We start from the raw sequence: 17204 nt of genomic DNA on the forward strand, positions 1-17204 counted from the left end.
AACAGTTCACCCGGGGGGGGGGGGGGGGGAGAAAGGAGAGAACGTTGATGTGTTTTTCTCAGCCTTTTCTCAGGAGGACGAACTGCACCGCATCCGGTGCAAACAGACAGGATGCACAGAAGACAGCTTGTACGAAAACGCTCTCGTCTGTGGTCGCGTTTGTGTGATTTCTTTGTGTGTGTGTGTGTGTGTGTGTGTGCGACTGCTTGAAGACGCGTTTCTTTTATTCACGTGCGTGTGTGTGTGTGACGCACCTTGCACGAGAGAGAGAGAGAGAGAGCGTGCGGGGAAAGGATGCTGTGGCGTTGGCGGGGGGCGAATAATACAAGGTCATCAGAAAAACATTTAGAGCGAAAGGGGATGGAGGGAGAGGGAGGAATGGTGGAGGGGGGGGGGGAGGTGGGTGCACGGATGGAGAGAGCGCGGGAGCGAGGGATGCTGAGGGAGGAAGACGGTGTATTCATAGCAGCAGCGGCATTTATAGCCGCCCAGAGGAGAGGGGAGAGCTGGGGGCGTGGCTTCGGCGCCGCTTCGCATGGCGGAGAGGGAGAGGAAGGGAGAGGGGGGGGAGGGAAGGGGGAGGAGAGAGGCAGCTCTGGCGATAGAGGGAGAGAAAGAGAGAGAGAGGAGGGGAGGCTATTTGGCATATTTGGCAGGAGAGGGAAGAAAGAGAGGCGGGAGGCAGGAGAGGGAAGGAAGGAGGGAGGGATTTCTGTTTTTGAGAGTGTGTGTGGAAGGACTGAGCGAGAGAAAATCTGTCACACACACTGCTCTCTCTCTCTCTCTCTCTCTCTCTCTGTGTGCGTGTGTGTGCATGTGTGTGTGTGCATGTGTGCGCGTGCGGTAGAGAGAACGAGGGATGAGAAGAGAGGCGGAGGGCTGAGGAACAGATAGAAAGAGGCAGAAGAGGACCACAAAGTGAGGTACGTGCAGCTGTCATAGTCCTCCTGAACCCGAAAACAACCTGTGTGTGTGTGTGTGTGTGTGTGTGTGTGTGAGAGAGAGAACGTGTGTGTGCACGCGTGACCAAAGTCAATATGTGTGTTTATATTTAGTTGAGCAGCTTTAAACGGACGCTGTCGTCACTTTGGCTTTTTCTCTAAGTGGACAAATGGAGCCACCGACTCTATCAATTATGTAACATGCGTGCACCATTTTCTGTGTTGATGCTGTTTGTGTGCGTGTTATTATACTGATGTGTTTATGTGGCCATTGTGTGCGTGTGTTTGTGTGTGTTTGTGTGTTTGTGGAGCCTCCCCCTCCCCTCCTTCTCCCGCTACAGAGCCTTGACCATATGGGCTGATTTACAGCCATTGTAAATAGAACTTAACACAGCTCCTGTTAGAGGCTGTTGAACCTCTATTCGCCTTCCTTTCCTCAGCGCTTATCGCCAGCACCGCTCTGACGGCTGGTTCACGTTTAAAGGATGCTGGAGAAGAATAAACAAGCTTCCGAAAGGCGTCTGCAAAGTGGCGTTTTGCCTTTTGTGCAGATGGTTGACGGTGCAACAAACGGAGACGGGGATGGAGCCTGTGTTTTATTGCGCCCTGGTGCGTATTTGCTCGGTTTAACCCTACGAGGTGGTCAGATCAGATTTGATTTTGAGTTGAAATGGTGATGATGGCGCCTCGCAGATTCGAAAGGGTCCAAAAAGCCCTCGAACGTGGTCGCGCGTTGCCCGTGAAGGCCGAGGTCTAACATCTGAGCGTCGGCTGCGTCAAAACAACTACAGAAAGCAACCGTGCACAAAAAAAACAAAAAACAAAAAACAGACTCTTTGCACCAGTGAGCAGCATGTGATTTCTGTGTGATTCACGTACAGCCACTGTTCCTGCATATGCATCAAGTGATTCTGTTCGTGAACTCGTCCACTAACCCTCGTGTTGCCTGTGAGCTTTTTGGGGAGGGGGAGTCGCTTAGGTAACAGACCAGGAACTTGGACGTTTTGAAAGAACGAAGACGTGTAGGCCACAAAACATAAGAAATACGAAGGAACCCCTTCAGAAGAACTGTCGAGTCTGGATTATCTGAGCCCCACTCAGGCTCGGCAACTGGACAACCGGCTTTAGATGGTTCTGCAGGTTGCTCCAGTGGATATGAGCAACGCTTAAATGCTAAGTGCATGCACGCTATTTTTAACTACTCCATAAATGTCTGTAGTGAGTAACAAACTATAAACTGCAAAGCTTTCAGCTACAAAGGAGTGGAAGTCTGACTGTGTCATCTCTGCGAGATTTACTCCCACATCCTGTTGCAGTACAGTCCGAAGCAGACAGTAAAAAACCAAACCAAAAACCGACTGAGACAGTTTTGTAGAAGCTTCCGAACGCTTCCCCCCAGACCGGCAAAGGCGTGAGCCGTTTCTGAGAGAGCGAATGCGACCGGCAGTGGAGCCGCCTCATCACACTGCACGACTGTTTCATTTCGTTTTTTTTTTTTTGCTTCGTATTTACCATCCGCCAGGAACCTGCAGGTATGTCTTCCACAAATAATCTTCTGCATTAAGAGTCAACCTTGGCGGGACAACAGTGGAAATCTTTCTGAGCCCGTAGGCTTTAAGTTTCCAGTCCTGTTTGTAGCAAAAAAAAAAAAAAAAAAAAAAACTGCCCTCAGCGCTTTTTTCCAATTATGTAGCGTATCAGAATCTAACAGGCACCTTATGCTACTGCAAAATGACTACTAATGATAATTTACACCCTTTTGCAAATGTGTTACTCTGTGGGCAATATGTTAGTCACTGGAGACCACACTTTCTTCATGTAGTGCATTGACCTAGAGTCCTCTGCCGGCCCCTCGACACTGTTCGTCTCTGTGTCCAGGTTTTGCTTTTGCAGCAGCTGAGAGGAAAATATATGAGAGTTCAAAGAACCTCTGCCAAGAAGTAAAGTTTATCACGGCTGGATTTGGGCTACGCTACATAGCTAATGTTGCACCGTGCTAAATCTCACGACACGCTCTGCTTGGAAGCTCCGGTCAGAGCCCAAAGCGTGAGGGCGCTCCACCTTGTCGCAGGACAGTCAGGTTGGCTGGACGAGCGACTTCCACAACTGCAATCCAGCAGCTGTTCAGCAGCTTCGGTGTCTCTCGCATGTGCATGGAGAAAAGTTGAGTGTGGTTGGCGTGCGGACTTGAACTTAAAGTGAGAGTTTCGCTACTACAGTAGCTGAGTCATGAACCATTCAAGCTCACGTCTTTTACCGTTAAGCAGCTGGAGTTTTTGTCGTTTGTGTCCACAGGGGCGCTGTTGAGCAAAAAAAAAAAAAAGAGCTACTGCAGCGAGTGGTCAGAACTGATTTGGTGTGGTTTAGACCTGTGAACCTGGTCTTCCTATGCTGTGCTCACGCCATCTAGGTGTTTGTCGTGTGCTAACGTTGGTCTTTATTTGTCATGCTCAGCTGTGATTGTGAGTGGAAGTTGATGTTGTAGTTGATAAATGTTGTTCTGCAAAACGGAGAGAAGTTATACGGATATCGTCGCTGTGCGCAGGCTGCAGCCAGGGCTGTTTTAAGACACTTTGGGGGCCCCAGGCGACAGGTGCACATGCACCGAAGTCCCCAAGAAAACATGAAGCATTCAGAGCAAATATTTTATTTTAGGACTGCTCTCAAACCACCTCACTTCCGTGTGCACCTGCTCCAAGGAATCCATATTCTGATTTTGTATTTATCTGTTGTTGTACCTCAACAGCTTCGCAAGTATCTAAGCCAGTCCCATCATTGTCATTGATATGGACCAATATCAGCCGTCTATCGGGGGCCCCCTTCCAGCTCGGGGCCCCAACAAAATTGCCTGGTGTACCTGTGGGTTTGTGGCCTCCCCATTTAGTCCCACTAAACACCCCTAAATGTGTAGCCTCAGACCATTTGGGGGGAACTCATGTGGGTTACCTCTAAAGAAGACATCATGCAGCTGCACCTTAACGCTTTACAAATGAAGGCATCACCTTTTAATGAAGCTGTGAAGCCCATTGACCTCGTCTCCTGAGGCAACGGCTGCCATTAAGGGTCCGTCCTGTGTAGACGGTGAATATCTGTACAACGCATGATAAAATATCCAGGCCGAGACTTCCTTTTTACCACTTGCTTGTCTTTTTGTTTTTTAGCCTGACAAGCAAGTTGAGACCTGAGAAGGGACGATATTCGTGACCAGTCCACACTCAGCAGTTTCCGTCGAAGGCATTTGCTTGACAGATTTGACTCGTTGGCCTTCGCGTGTGTGCAACCAAAACCCACTCGAACGTGACTGTCCGATACCGCAAGGGCTATTGACTGAAACCAGAAAGCTTCTCTGGTTCCCTTCCTACAGATTTATGCATGTTCATGTGCACATATGTTTGTGTGGATCAGTGGCACATTGGCCAGAGATTGTGCATCCATCAAAAAATGTAATTTAAAAAGTACGTACATGACCTAACCCTAACCCTAACCCTAGTCCTAACCCTAACCCTAACCCTAGCGTCCATTATTTATACTTCCATTAGTATCCTACGCCTATATTCCAGTCAGTAAGATATCAATGCAATGATATCAGTATAAATGCTTTTACTGTAGTGGATATTAGATCTTGCTTTGCCTCCGTACTGATTCCTCCTGCATCCTGCAACAGCCTCTTCAGCGCGTCTGTCAGAAAGCACCTGACCCTCCCCGACGCACCGAACCAACAAAGGCACAGCTGTAGCACGTCTGACAGCGCAGATAAGCACGAATTCATGTTCTGTCACCCCCCTCCTGCTTCCTCTTTAACATTTCGGCGCATATCTCCGATGGCGCTGCTCTGATTAGTCACTTCTCAGCGGCCACGTCACGTTTCCCAAAAGTCCGCTTCTCGGGAAGTTAGGTCATCTGGCCGAGGGGTCCCAACGACGCCCGTGTGTGTTTCCTTTCCTCGGCTTCGTCCCAGGTTCAGGGGATTCCTGGATGTAAAACAGCTGCGGAGAGGCGGCTGTAAGAATGAATTTTTTTTTTTTTTCTGCAAAAACAAATCTCAAAGAACAAGGTGAAGTTGTGCATGCAGCAGTAGGGATGTCGGCAGTCAGCGTTATTCTCAGGAAGTCCCCGTATAGTATCAGCTGTAATATCTTACACAATGCTCTGCTTGTATTGGTTCTGCACAGTGGTTGATTTTTTTTTTTTTTTCTTCTTCTTCAGAGGAAATTAGCAGAAAATCCCCTCAGTAGCAATGAGGATCTATCACTGTCTATGCATCCTCTTGTCTTCAGTCGACTTCACATTCACCACATTCACCACGTGACCTCGTTCTTTCCATGACCTTGGCTTTATGTGTGAAACATTGTTCCCCGATAACCTCCCATCTCACTGCCTTCACTGCCCTGTTTTTAATTTAATTAATTTATTTTTTATTTTTGCTGTATCTCACACACAGCCCCTCCTCACTCCTCCTCCTCCTCCTCCTCAGATCATTTACGTCGGCTTTGTTCCGTGCAGATTAAGGCCGTGCGCTGATGAAGGCCCCCTGAGCTCTCGGCGCCCTTACGGTCTCATTTGAGGGGGGAAATCTCTTTGCATTTATTCACCACGCTTCCACCTTTTTTTGCTCCCCCCGCTCGAGTCTGAAACCGTCCTCGAGACGCGTCTGGATCACATCCACTGCACTGCTTTTAGAAGAAGGAAATGAAAACAAAAAAAAAAAGAAAAAGGTCGAAGAGCGATACTGCTCGTTCTGCCGTTAAGTGGCCGGCTCTGGTTGTGATAACAAGGATTTGAAATGAAGGGGCTATTTTTCACGTTTGTTCGCCACTTTTTTAAAATGCTCAGCGCGGCGGCTGCGTCAACAGTAACATTCCCCCACGGCCCCTGCGTGTTACAGGAGACCACATTAAACCACTGCTAGTGCCTCTCTGGCCACAGTTTTACTGCAGGCGCTGCCGTGACCTAAATGATTTGCTCGGGGCCGATTGAGAAACAATGTTTTGTGAAGGCGGTTCAGTTTGGCAAAGCGGTGAAACCCGTTGAGAAACTGACACAGGATGTGGGAAGTGAACTTGCTTCTGTCTGTTGGTATCAGTGCGTTTCGCTGCTCGTCGGCCCCGGCGTTGATGTCAAAGGTAAGAAATGAGTCGATATGGATTTTCTGTCTTCAAAAAACGCCTTCAGAAGCGCTCGAGAGTCTTTGATTGCACTTTAAAGGAACACTCCAGCGATTCATCGCTCGGTTTCATCGGGCTGGAGGACTTTGCTTTAGCGTGATCAACATCAGTGGAACAGACGCAGAGATGTATAGTGATTTAGTTAGTGCATCTTTATGTGACGACTTTACTGTCATCCAAACTTTTTTTTTTTTAAGAAATGCTCCGAGTTTGTCATGAGTCAGTGGAAGGAGATTTACTGCATTTAGACTGAAAGTGATGAAGCAAATCTTTATCTTACTCTGCTTCTCTCTGTTTCTCTCGTTCTCTTTCTCGTCCTGCATGTTTCGGTATCGTCAGAATGCAACTTCATGTTTGACTTGAATCATTTCTTTCCATTGACTTTCCTCCTCGTGTTCTGATTTAACGTACTGAAAAGAAAGTGCACCAAAGAGCACTCCAGTGATGTATGGTTTGACTTCATCGAGTTGGAGGACTTTGCTTTAGATTAATCGAAGTCAATGGAACAGACACAGAGATGTATAGTAATTTAGTTTGGCCTCTGAATCCCATAAAATGCTGGAACCTGCGTTTCCCATAAACCAGCTCAGTGCATCTTTTACATCTTTTTTAAGGAATTTATTTTCTTCTGCTTCTTTCTTTTTCTCTTGTTCTGCATGTTTCGGTATCAGCAAAATGCAATTTTAGATTTGAGTTGAATCATTTCTTTCCATTGACTTTCCTCCTCGTGTTCTGATTTAACGTACCGAAAAGAAAAGTGCAGAAAGGAACGCTGTGAATGTATAGTTTGGCTTCATCAAATCGCAGGACTTTGCTTTAGAATGATTAAAAACTTCCCCCATAAATCCCCCATAAAATGCTGCAACCTTCACTTCCCATCAACTGACTTGATGCTCCCATGCATTAATGGAGCCTTTCTGGAATCATAGCTGCAGCACTTCCTCATATTTGACATGCAAATTGTCAAAGTGAAGCTAATTTTTACCTTCCACTGCTTCTCTCCGCTGTTTTCCTCAAGTTTCTCTCGTTTTCTTTCTCGTCCTGCATGTTTCGGTATCGGCAGAATGCAACTTTATTTTCAACTTTCGAGTTGAGTCATTTTGAGCTTGCAAGGACACGTCTTGGTGTCTTTCCATTGACTTTCTTCCTCGTGTTCGTGTTTTAAGATACAGAAAAGAAAATGCATTTTAAAACAACACTTCGGTGATTTACGATTTGACTTCCTGAAGCTGGAGGACTTTGCTTTAGAATGAATGAATTAGAACAGTGGGATTTAGTTTGAAACCCAAAAAATGCTGGAACCTGCACTTCTCAAATCAGTTTGTCATGAGAAAGTGACAGGATTTAAAAAAAAAAATATATATATATATATTTTTTGGCACATCAGGATACAGGAATGAAGAACTTCCACAGCTCCCGGTGGAACCATCGAGGTTTTGTTTAGACAGAAAGCAGAGCAAACCTTTTCCACTTGTCTCTCAGGCAGAAAGTGAAGCAGAGTTTTACCCGTTATTTCCCTCGTTAGTTTCTAGTTATTTTCTTTCCTGTCCTGTACATTTTTTTTTGGTATCAGCAGAATGCAATTCTATATCTGAGTTGAATCATTCGATCTGTGAGTCCCAAAAATACCATCTGGTGAATTTAGAGGCCAGGTCAACAACTTGCGTTGTCTTTTTTGAGTTGTTCCTGAAGTGTTTTTGTGTGTGTGTGTCATTGCTATGAGGGTGGGGGTGTCTGGTCTGGTGTAGGTGGGTGCTAAATATCTAAGTAACATCCACACGAATGAACACAAGGTCCAGAAGTTTCCCAGCAGAACAATGTTTTGTAACAAGATGGTCGACGTCGTTCACGTTCTCTCATGTCCCTGGTTTTAATGTTGTGGCTGATCGGTGTAGCCAATAGTGTCTCAAATCAAATCACCGTTGGATCCGACGTGAGTTCCTGGACACTTCCACGGAGCCTGGGAGTGTCCTGTGTCTCTGTGCTGAGGAGATCACTGAAAGATTAATACTTCAGATGGAGGAAAAAATACTTTACGTGCTCGTCCATCCCACTGCTCCACTTCCTGGCTGAGTTAAAACCGATGATGTCACAGGGTTGTGTTTCATGAAGCCGAACGGGATCGGTTAGAAGAAATGAGCAACGGAGAGAGTCCCACTCTTTGCCTATATTTGCTAAACATAGTGTGATCCAGTGTAAAGAAAATGAGATCTATGACGAGGGATCTGCAGGATGGATGAATCTGCATCACATGTTCTGGTCTGACCCGTCTCTTTGTTCTGACTGGTTCCGTTTTATTTAAAACTCAACACCAGCGTGCTTTTTAGTTTAATACCAGTCGCTGTAGCTCTGCTAAAAAATAAATGGAAGCAGACCTCATGGTCCCCTGACCCCATTAGGCAGACAGCTCTTACATGCTGCTGTGTGGGAAGCCTCAGTGATATCAGTGAAGAGATTAAATGATTAAAGATTTTCTTAAATTTGACTTCGCTGACATCTTAAAATTCTACGGTTCTCGCCCACTCTTTGAATGCATGTTAATTACCGAACTGATAGCTCTAACAGGGACGTGCAGACAAATCCCGAGAGTGAATGTAGTAATATGCCATCCAATCTGCCATAACATTATGACCATCCACCTAATATTGTGTAGGTCTTCAAAACAGCTGTGACTCATCGGAGGCCTTTGGGTCCTGTGGGTTGAGGGGATGGTCCTCTGTGGATTATCCCACATCAGGCTGGGATGGGGGTGGGGGGTGGCTGGTCTGGTCAAGGTGGGTGCTACATGTCTAAGTAACATCTACAAACTACATACATTATTTTATTGACACTAAACGGTCAAAGTTATTTACTTCTCCTGTCAGTGGTCATAACGTTGTGGCTGTATTTACGCATTATACTCTGATCTCATAACTTAGACATCTTATATTATGTACCATATCTAGTATTTTTTTCAAAAAAATAGATAAATGTGCCAGACATACAAACCAATAATAAAAAAAACAACATAAAGTAAATAAATGTAGTGTTTCTGTGTGAGGTCGGGGTTGTGAGAGGTTGGCAGAGTCGACCTGCAGACATCACTCGACATTTTCCCAGACTGAGCTGCACGTTTAATTATGACTTAACCGACGTTATGTCGCTCTGAGTGCAGTAACCCTATACCGGCGGTAAAGAGCGAAGGTAACCCACAAACCAGCTGTGAGAAGCTGCTGATGCATCAACAGACCACAAGTGGAAGCGAATCGCACACCGGTCTGCGGCGGTCAACGTTTACTACATCCTGCCGTCAGAATGCGTCTCGATCACAAACAACCGTGGGAGAACATCCGATTGCGTATTTGACTATTACTTTCATCCTCCACCGCTGACCTCAAGGCTCCGAAAGTCCTTCGTTACTGCTGTTACTCATCCCTCCCCCTCATCCCTCCCCCGTCCCTCACCCCGTCCCTGCCGATGTCTCGTCGGCCCCTCTTATTAAATCTCCCTTCTCTGGTGTCACTGTCCCTTTCTTTCTTGTCACCCTGCCCTCGTTTGTCCTCTTCCTCTCCCTCTGAATCCTTCCTGCTCTCATTCCGGCCTCAATAAGTCACCTCTCCCTGCCTCTGTTTTCTTCCCAGGCCAGTTCACCTATGGATCAGGGTTCATCTCAGAAACCCAGGGGATTCCATGACGCATCGACCCGACCGACGCCCCCCATCCGATCGACGCTGACGCTGACGCCGATGCTGATGCGCTAGAGGATCTGTAGGGCAAGCGAGGCCGAGGAGGGTCAGAGGTGAAAGGTCGCAGTCCACGCAGCCGAGGCGGGAGCTGAGGTTTCGGAGAAGAATCGGGGATCGGGAGGGAAGGTCGAGGGATCAAAGATGATGACATCCCACGGAAAGCTGAGGAGGGAGAAGGGGAGCCTGGCCGAGTACGAGTCCCAGATGAAGGGTAAGCCGCCTCCGTATTTATTCATCCGTCGCGCTTCTGTTTGTGCGCTTACCTGCACGCATGAATGCATGCAAAGCAGCACGTGTGCGCTCACGCGTGTCTACGTGTGCGGTTGCTCCGCTCAGACATACGAGCATACGCATGGACACGCCACAAGGCCCACGCCCACGAGTTTTCTGGAGACGGGAGGTCAGGGAAGGTCTGCAGAGAAAAGGCTTTAGATTGTGGATTTTTTACACGGCAGCAGCATGTGTGCGATGCGTGGCGTGTCCGTGCCGTGCCAGGCTGGGCTGGCCCTGCTTGGATCTCTGTACTGTACTACAGGGGTGTATTTATAGCCAGTATTAGTGATGCTGTCTCCTCACATCCAGTCAGCCCGGGGCTGTGTACGCACACAAGGAAAAAGGAAAAGAGTAAAACGAGGGGGAACGAGGGAGCGGGCTGAAGGGCTGAAGGGAGGTGTTCTAGTCTTTTCAAAGGAAAGCGCAACACAGGGGGCGCTGCACTGTTGGTTTAGCTGCACGCGCACACAAGCCGGTGTGCGTAGCAATCGGGGTTGTGATGGATTTTGACAAGCGAGCCATGTGCGATAATCCATACGAGGCAGAGGCAATCAGAGCCCTCTGTTATTAAATCCCGCCACCTGAAGGAACGACGTTAATGACTCGAGGCAGAATCATTAACTGTGCAGATAGAGATATTAATGGGAAATTAATATGTGGCTGCAAAAGATTTCTACTTTTTCCGTGTGCGTGCATCATTTCCAGGCACACGAGCGTCTCAGGATTATTAAGCCCTAAATTAAAATAATAAAATAAAAAAAAAAAAAACAGAATGTAAAAGCAACAAATTGTGGAATTGTGGGTAGTTACAAGCTGGAATGAAGCGTACACACACACACACACACACACACACACACACTGTCAAATTTAGTTGAAATTTCCCGTCTATGTGCGTCTGGATTGCAGGTCCAGTGATCTCCTGCTGCAACCTTCAACCAAACTGAGGTTTTAACTAACGAAACTTGTTTTATTTCATGACTAGAATAAACCTTAGACTGACCTCTATACATAAAGAAAGACACACAAGGGTGTCGATTAAATATAATTATAGAAGTTGAAGTGGGAGGTGCTTCATCCGGTTTCAAATGAAGTCTTAGAACTCTTCTATTTCAAGCATAATATTTAACAAACCGTTTTATGGTTTTGTACCTGCAGTGAGCAAATAGTTTCAGGAATTAGTGGAGATACGGATCCAACGCCTCCGGCTTTTTCTTTTTAACACAATAATATGTTGGTGTTGCATATTATTACCATTTGATTCATAACATCTCTTAATAACTTAAAATTTTCGGTGCTACAGGCTTTAATATTCATCATTACATGGACGTCATGGTTAATCTGGGAAGTTAAAATTCAGTGCTGAGATTTATTTACTTTTAAAATGCAGGAATAGGATCTAAAATACGACTAAAAGTATATATTTTTAATAATGAATAACAGATTGTCCCTGTGCAAAGGGGAAAAAAATGGTTATTTAACACATACAAATCCTGAATTATTTAATTCACTTTAATTTATACAAAAAGAGGCTTCACAGGTCATCCAGGCCTTTATGTCTTTAAGGCATGTTTGGAGTTTAACCAGCTGATTAGTTTTATCTGGTATAAATATAGCTGGCTAATAGTAGTGTGCTTTCTAATAATATTGCCTAAGGGAAGCATGTATAATGTGAAAAATATTGGTCCTAACACAGAACCCTGAGGAACGCCATAGCCTGCTTTGACATATATAGAAGAGTCATTGTTTACATGGACAAACTGGAATCTGTCTGACAGATTCAAACCAGTCTAACGCACGTGTGAAACACTAAGATCTAACAGGACAAGTGTAGAGACGAGTCCTGACTGAAATTCTTCAAACATTATGGGTAGTTACATCCGAACTATGTGTACACAAACTCCTGAAACAGGGGACTAACCTATGATTGACCTTAGACCTGAGTAAACGTATAAATACATCACCTTTTAAATACAGACAGTGAGTTTAGTGCAGTGGAATGAGGGTCACTCTTATGTTAAAATCAGAATCCTCAGAAGAACTCAAGTCTGTATTGGTGTATTGCTGTATTGCGTACAACCTTTTCCTCCTTCTCCTGCACTGGAGTTGTTTTTTTTTTTGGAGCTACAGTGAAAGGTTTGGTAAATATTTCATGTTCTGCCTGAGCAGGTACATTCACCACCTGCTAAAAAATTCCGATCACAACCTTCACCAAACGTATGTTCTCGTCTCCGTCTCTGTTTGCATATGTCAGCGCGCATCGAAGGCTTCTAACCGTGCATTGATCTCTCCCGTCTCCCGTCTCTCCGCTGTCTCCAGACCTGCGGGCCCAGCTGACGGACCAGATAAAGATTTTAGACTCTCAGGTGGAGGTGAAGCAGCAGCAGCTCTCAGATCTGTCTGAGTTCCTGCGGCGCCGCGGCGACATCGAGGCTGAATACGCTCGCGCCCTCGACAAACTCACGGAGAGATTCACCCACAAGACTAAAAAGTAGGTGCATGTGTGTGTGTTTGTGCGTGCATGAATATGCATCTTCTCTCCATCTTGGAGGTGTTATTTGAGGGGATGCTCAGGGAGTGTGTCTGTTCCCTCCCCCTCCCCCTGCAGGAAGGAGCAGTGGGGTCAGTCCGTGTGTCAGGTCTGGTCCGTTTTGCTGACTCAGACCCGTCTGGAGAGCCGGGAACATGCAGCACTGGGCGACACCTGCTGCAACACGCTCACTCAGAGGCTGGTGCACAGCACGGAGGACACGCACCGCCTGCACAAACGGGTGAGAGGGTGCTCGGTGTGGGGGTCGCGGGGGTCGCGGGGGGTCCCACCGCTTTCAGTGGACGCGCTGGGATAGTCTTTCTAAAAAAAAAACTAAAAAAAACGTGCAATAATCAGAGCCATATATTAGAGAGAGTCTGGTCAACTCAAATCATGGTGCCATGTTTTGACATATTCATGTGTGTTACAGCAGTTTACTGTGCACTGTCTCTATCTGGACTGAACGACAGCATCCAGATCTGTGCATTTATATCAAGTCACTCCAATATACAACTCAACTGTCTTCTCCAAGAAAACGAAGCCTCGTTTAATCAGTGCTGCCATATTCATTTTGTAGTAAAAACGCGTCACTCAAATAAGTACAGGTGTTAGCTGTCAGCGTCGGAGAAGCAAACGCGCCGAAAGCCTTCGCGTATTCGTCCTGGTACCACCGTGGCATCTGCAGGCTCATTAATCACATAAAGTACACAGGCTCATCTTGTTGAAATTACTGGTTGTCAGACACTCTGTACCTTCTTGTAGCTGGAAAGTGAACAGAATCTTAATTAAGTCGTTTCAAAGAAGCTTTTGGCGCCACGCCAGACAGAGCGAGATCCTTTTAACTTTTCCGCTCTCACTTTCAGCTCAAGATGCAGGATGTCACTGCTGCCAAAGTAATGCTATGCACTCTAAAAAAAAATATATATATATATATACACTTTCATGACTAAAATTAAATGACAGTAAATGTGTAGTCTTTGCCAAAAGCAAAGCTAGAGCAAACCATCAGTTAGCGAAGCCAAAATAAAAGTGAAAATAAAACCACCTGCACACAACCACTTTTAATTGTGGTTAATTGACATATACAAAAACTGAATGCAAAATCAGATTGTGGAATTATGGGTAGCCACATGCTGGACCTAACCTAGGCTAAACACATTAGCGCTTGGTTTAGCGTACGTAGATACAAGCGTAGATAACTATTTATCTCATGCGTTTCTATGCTAAAAACAAAGCTCGTACACTCAGTTATCTATTTATCTTGACTACACACATTTTGTGTGTGTATTCTTAAAACAAAGCTCGAGCAACTCAACATAAAAACAAATATAAACAATGTAAAAGCAACAGATTTATGGGAGATCACGTGCAGGAACTAAGCTAATAACATGTAGCCATTAGCGCTACGTTAAGCGCGCAGTCACCAAAGTGGTGTCAAGCGTTTGCGTTCACACTAGCAGGGAGAAAGCAAGAAGCTACAATTCATTTCCGGTGGAAAATGACACATTTCAGTCACGTTTCAGCCAAACATTTGCTTCATCTGTAACTTCCAAAGGAAGGATGTCCCCAGCAACAACACTCCCAAACTGCTCCTTTAAAATAATTAATGCACAAGCATCAGTGCAGCGTAGTGTATATATATATTTTAACACTCTTTTCATTGCAGAGCAAAGAAGTTGGAATCCAGATGCAGGATGAGTTGCTTAAGGTCACGACTGAGCTGCAGACGGTGAGCACTTTAAGCTTTTATCCCGCACGTTAAAAAATGCATGTGGATAGAGGGAGCGGTGACACTGACAGCGCTGATGTGGCGTTCACCAAGGCTCTGAAGACCTACAACCAGTACCACACCGACTGCCTGATAGCGGAGGGGAAGCTGAAGGAGGCCGAGCGGCTGGAGGAGAGGCAGACCGGCAAGTCGGCGGACGTCGGCCAGAGCACGCTGGTGGGGCAGAGGCGGAGCTCCGTCAAAAAGATGGAGCGGCTGATGGAGAAGGTGAGTGTGTGGGTTGTAGTGTGTTGTAGAAGAAGACAAGACAAAACGGGCCACAGGAAGTCTTTGTGTGGTTTTTCCTCTGAACGAGCCACTTCCTGTTCCTGTTGTGTTCAGATTTCCTGTGTATTTTTGACTTTTATGGGCATGTGCACATATTATCTTTTTAAACAGTGTTGTCACACTTGTTATATTGGGGTTTTTGTTTTGCGTTCACATTCACAGAGGCACGGCAGGGTGCAGGAGACCCAGCTGAAGTGCACCAAGGCTCGTAACGACTACCTGCTGAACCTGGCGGCAGCGAACGCAGCCATGAACAAGTACTACCTGCAGGACGTCAGCACTCTCATCGACGTACGATACATATTTCCCATTATTTTCTAAAGAACAGCTGAGATACTGTCATATGCCAAAGATGAAACACCCTCAACCTGTTTCCCCATCACTTCCTCTGTCCTCCTCACTCTGACGCTGTCAGACACTCTGAGTCTGTTGGTTGCAATAGCATATTTCTTAACATATTTATACAATAACTCATGTTCATTTTCACGTTATATACTTGTACAGATTTCTTAATATATTTGCTGGACTCTGGACCATGTGCACTAATTTCACACTGTGCAATACCCGACATTCAGTGTTATTATAGAGCAACAACTTGGAACACGTGTTCACTTATACCTGTATTTTTTACATTGATGCATGTATTATTATTCTTACATATTCTTATTGCCTACATCATAGGTCTTTAACAGGGAACCCCTGTCTTTGGTTAATTAGACATTTTTATATATATATTGTTTTTAATTTTCCCACAAATTTAAATTTCTTTAAATACACATTAACATGAATCCAACATATTTTAGTAAAGAGATAAATGGCAGTAGGAGACAGTATCTTTCAGCACTAGTTTGAAATAAAAAAAAATCAATATTTGAACCTGTGTGTTATTTGAACAGCTTAATATTAAATGCAAAATGATAATAATATTGTATATTTATAAATATCACTAGACATATTTAATATAAAACATTTACAGTAGGTAGGTGGGAGGTCCCTACTTAATCTCTCCATCAGTTACATTGCTCTTTGTTCTGAACACTTTGAGTAGGAGCTGCTGTAACGAAAACTAATCCCCCCTTGGGATCAATAAAGTGATTCTGATTTTCTCGTCCTCCCCTCCCGGCAGTGCTGCGACCTCGGTTTCCATCTGTCCATGGAGAGGGTGATGAAGTGCTACCTGGCCAGCAGGTGGCGCATCCAGAAGACGGAGGAGACGGGCCTTAAGCAGCTGGAGGCCGCCGTGGTCGCCCTGGACCAGGGCGGCGACAGAGACGCGCTGCTGCAGCAGCACGACTCGGCCTTCTGCCTCCCGTTCAGATTCAGCTACCACCCACACGAGGGAGACCAGGTGAGGTTATTGTCTCTCTCAGGTAGAGCCGTGTCATGACGCCCGAAATACAATACGATGAGAGAGAGGTGACACTTTATTCGACCCACAGTGGGGGAAATAGTCTGAAGGCAGAGCAGAGATAAAAAAGAAGTTAAAAAATGTAATGCAACAGCAAAAAAATATACCTTTGGTTACCTTCACAAATATGGCACCTATTGCTTTAAAGACTTTTGCATATCGTTAGCCTAATAGCATAGTCGCCTAAGTAAATTTTTGACTTACTGTTACAATATCAATAAAAATACCAATGTGCTTACTATTCAAATGCTCAATTGTTTTTCAGCTATGTTCAAATATGACTTAGGCAATTATGCTCCTAGGCTAACGATATAAGTACCTTTAACTATGTACTTCTCATGTGCATTAATCAGATTCACTAGACTAGACCAGTGTTGGATACTGTTGTGTAATTTGATGCATATATCCTTAACATTATATTGAAGTTAGGAGTCTTTTGCAATGGCCAGTTAGTACTAAATGCATAATTCATTTCCCCATTGGCTAAAATCTCTGTACAAGTACAAGGAAATGAATAAATATTTCTATATATGCTCACATTTTTTATTATCTTTCCAAATGGTGACGAATGGATTAAATGTTCTCACATTTCTTATTACCTCTCAACGCTAAGGCACATATCAGTACAACTATTATCTTATCTTGGATGACAGTAGCTTTAGCTTTAGCGCTCAACGTTCAAGAGTTGGTGGTGAATGGATAACAATCCTTAAAAATTCAACAGCTGCAGCCACGTTTTCATTTCTTTAGAGAACAGTGAGATGTCGCAGGTTCGACAACGTTTTACTTTTTAGCTCCATTAACGTCTTTTTGTTTGTGTGCTTCAGGTGTGCGAGGTTAGCGCGGAGAGCCAGGTGAGGTACGAGCTGGAGACCAGATTCCAGCAGCTTCAGTCTCGACTCGCAGCCGTCACCTTGGAAACGGAGGAGGTCAGCTAATTGTTCTTACTCGTCTGTCCTTAGCTCGGCGTGAATGTGAGTCTGTTAACGCACTCCGCTGGGGTTTCGCTGTGTAAATGTTGTAAATGAGACTGCAGACATTTGTAGGTGGGGAAGTCGTGTGGCTTTCAAGTTCACGTCCGTCTCTGTAAATTCTATTATTAGTGGATG

At 45.2% G+C, this 17204-nt stretch overlaps 1 protein-coding gene across 4 annotated transcripts in view; it reads left to right on the forward strand.

The window, feature by feature from the left end:
* The first annotated feature begins 658 nt into the window (after positions 1 to 658).
* Positions 659 to 17204, forward strand: part of arhgap4b (Rho GTPase activating protein 4b) — a 31777-nt gene continuing 15231 nt past the window's right edge. For 2 of the 4 annotated variants that reach the window (XM_047595128.1, XM_047595153.1), the window contains exons 1-9: positions 659 to 923; positions 9727 to 10042; positions 12421 to 12592; positions 12710 to 12872; positions 14298 to 14360; positions 14454 to 14627; positions 14850 to 14978; positions 15814 to 16035; positions 16923 to 17024. In XM_047595128.1, the coding sequence (XP_047451084.1) occupies positions 9973 to 10042; positions 12421 to 12592; positions 12710 to 12872; positions 14298 to 14360; positions 14454 to 14627; positions 14850 to 14978; positions 15814 to 16035; positions 16923 to 17024 (1095 nt within the window). In that variant the 5' untranslated portion in view covers positions 659 to 923; positions 9727 to 9972. Of the gene's footprint in view, positions 924 to 1240; positions 2474 to 5631; positions 6065 to 9726; positions 10043 to 12420; positions 12593 to 12709; positions 12873 to 14297; positions 14361 to 14453; positions 14628 to 14849; positions 14979 to 15813; positions 16036 to 16922; positions 17025 to 17204 lie in introns of those variants that run through there. The other 2 variants (XM_047595144.1, XM_047595135.1) reach the window with 2 other exon arrangements.

This window comes from Mugil cephalus, chromosome 1 (genome assembly GCF_022458985.1).
Source record: "Mugil cephalus isolate CIBA_MC_2020 chromosome 1, CIBA_Mcephalus_1.1, whole genome shotgun sequence".
NCBI classification, from domain to species: domain Eukaryota; kingdom Metazoa; phylum Chordata; class Actinopteri; order Mugiliformes; family Mugilidae; genus Mugil; species Mugil cephalus.